The sequence below is a fragment of the Schistocerca americana genome, chromosome X (assembly GCF_021461395.2).
Source record: "Schistocerca americana isolate TAMUIC-IGC-003095 chromosome X, iqSchAmer2.1, whole genome shotgun sequence".
Lineage (NCBI taxonomy): Eukaryota > Metazoa > Arthropoda > Insecta > Orthoptera > Acrididae > Schistocerca > Schistocerca americana.
The window spans coordinates 338,549,643-338,551,621 of record NC_060130.1 but is presented as its reverse complement, the minus strand read 5'-3'; the positions used below and the strand labels follow the sequence as shown (position 1 = coordinate 338,551,621).

The window sequence follows — 1,979 nt, the reverse complement described above, 5'->3', positions numbered from 1 at the left end:
TCTGTAAGCGCGTTTAGCGCGTCTCCGAAGCAGTTTCGTCAACTAATGTGGAGGTATTTCATTCTTCTTCCGCAAGAGGCAAGCACTTATCGGCCATCTCATCTTGGGAGCGGCTGTGAGCACTGCAAAGACGAAGTTACCTGCAGTTCATTCACAGGTGTTTACGATCGTGAAAATATCGCAGAGTGATTTGACGGAGGCAGAGTTCTTAGATATTCTTTATGGGGATGCAGGATGTGAAATTGACGATTCTGACAACGAGGATTCGTACTCTCCAGACGAAAGTACAAGTGGTGATTCAGGTAAGTATATGTGTCAGTTGTTCATAAAGTGAAGAGTTCATTGCCGCATTTTGTATTGTGAGTAGTGTTCATTACTTCACTTGCATTTAGTACCTTTTAGTACCAATCTTAGCATTATTTTCTTTCTATGCAGACAATGGTACAGACCATCAGTCACCATCTGCGGTACCTGGTCGTGTGTGGCTCACTGAGCACAAAGAGCAAGATTGGTCGGAACTAGACGTTCAGCCAGCACTGCGGGATCTCCAGGAAGTAGTCGGCGTAGCATCGCATTTTTAAGATGCCGCTGAGGAGCTTCGATATTTTAGTTATTTCTTTGATGACGACGTTATTCGGCTCATCAAAAGTGAAACGAATCTGTACGCTGGAAACGTTATTACGACAATGAAACGCAAAGGTAGCCTGAAAACAAACTCTGTTTGGCATAAGTGGTCTGCAGTAAAATTGCAAGAGATTTACTGGTCCCTCAGTATTATTTTGCATATGTGCGTCGCCAAATTGCCGAAAATCAGTGATTATTGGTCAACAGACCCGTTTCCGCAGACAGGATTTGCGAGTAAATTCTTGAGTCGCGATCGATTTTGCACTAGATTGTCCATGTTACACTTGAATGACAATGCTACGTTCACTAGCAGAGGCGAAGAAAAGCACGACCCACTTCACAAAGTGAGGCCTTTGTTTGATTTCTTTGTGAATAAAAGCAAAATTAGTTTTCGTCCAGGCATGAATCTGACAATAGATGAGGCAAGTGTCCCTTTCGTGGTAGAAAAATCTTCAGAGCATACATGAAAAACAAACCCAATAAATATGGAATAAAATTGTATGCTCTCTGTGATTCATCAACCGGTTATATGCTAAACTGTGATGCATGTACAGGTTCTGCAGGCAGTGTTGACAATAGTATTCAAAAATGGTTCAAATGGCTCTGAGCACTATGGGACTTAACATCTATGGTCATCAGTCCCCTAGAACTTAGAACTACTTAAACCTAACTAACCTAAGGACAGCACACAACACCCAGTCATCACGAGGCAGAGAAAATCCCTGACCCCGCCGGGAATCGAACCCGGGAACCCGGGCATGAGAGACAATAGTATCCAGGGACTTGTAAAAAGGTTGTGTTCACAGTACTTTGGCAAAGGACATTGCATTTATATGGATAGGTACTACACCTGTCCATCTCTTTTGGACATGTTGTGGGAAAATAAAGCTCTTGGAGTGGGAACTGTAATGAAAAACAGGAAAGGTTTGCGACGAATATTCAGAACACTAAAACTAAAAAAAAAAGTTAGTTTTTCAAACGAAATTCCATCTCTTGTCAGTGAAGTGGAAGTCAGAAAGAGATGTTGTTTATCTTTCCACAAAGCATAAGTCTACCAGCACTAGTATTCAAGTGAGGGCCAAAGGTGGAATAGCAGAAATTGTAAAGTAAGACTTTATTATTGATTACAATAAGAATAAAGCTGGGTTGACAGAGCAGATCAGTTCTCTAGCTATTATCCGTTTGCCCGATAACTTTAAAGTGGTGGTAAAAGCTGTTTTTCCACTTGTTTATCATGTCAACTGTCAACAGTTTTATTTTATGTAAAGAGAACTCTAGGAAGAATGTATCCCTAGTAGACTTTATTCACAGAGTGGGGAAGAAATTAGCTGAGAAGGGCGGAAATATTTTTCACC

The 1,979-nt window shown here is 41.2% G+C and overlaps 1 protein-coding gene across 1 annotated transcript; it reads left to right on the top strand.

The window, feature by feature from the left end:
• The first annotated feature begins 686 nt into the window (after window positions 1-686).
• Window positions 687-1,091, top strand: LOC124556008 (piggyBac transposable element-derived protein 4-like). Its single transcript, XM_047130048.1, has one exon. It carries the CDS (start codon window positions 687-689, stop codon window positions 1,089-1,091), a length of 405 nt encoding a protein of 134 aa, XP_046986004.1.
• Window positions 1,092-1,979: the final 888 nt, after the last annotated feature.

Excerpts from the sequence above, each read along its gene's own strand:
- LOC124556008 (XM_047130048.1), top strand. The coding sequence starts at position 687 with ATGAAACGCAAAGGTAGCCTGAAAACAAACTCTGTTTGGCATAAGTGG.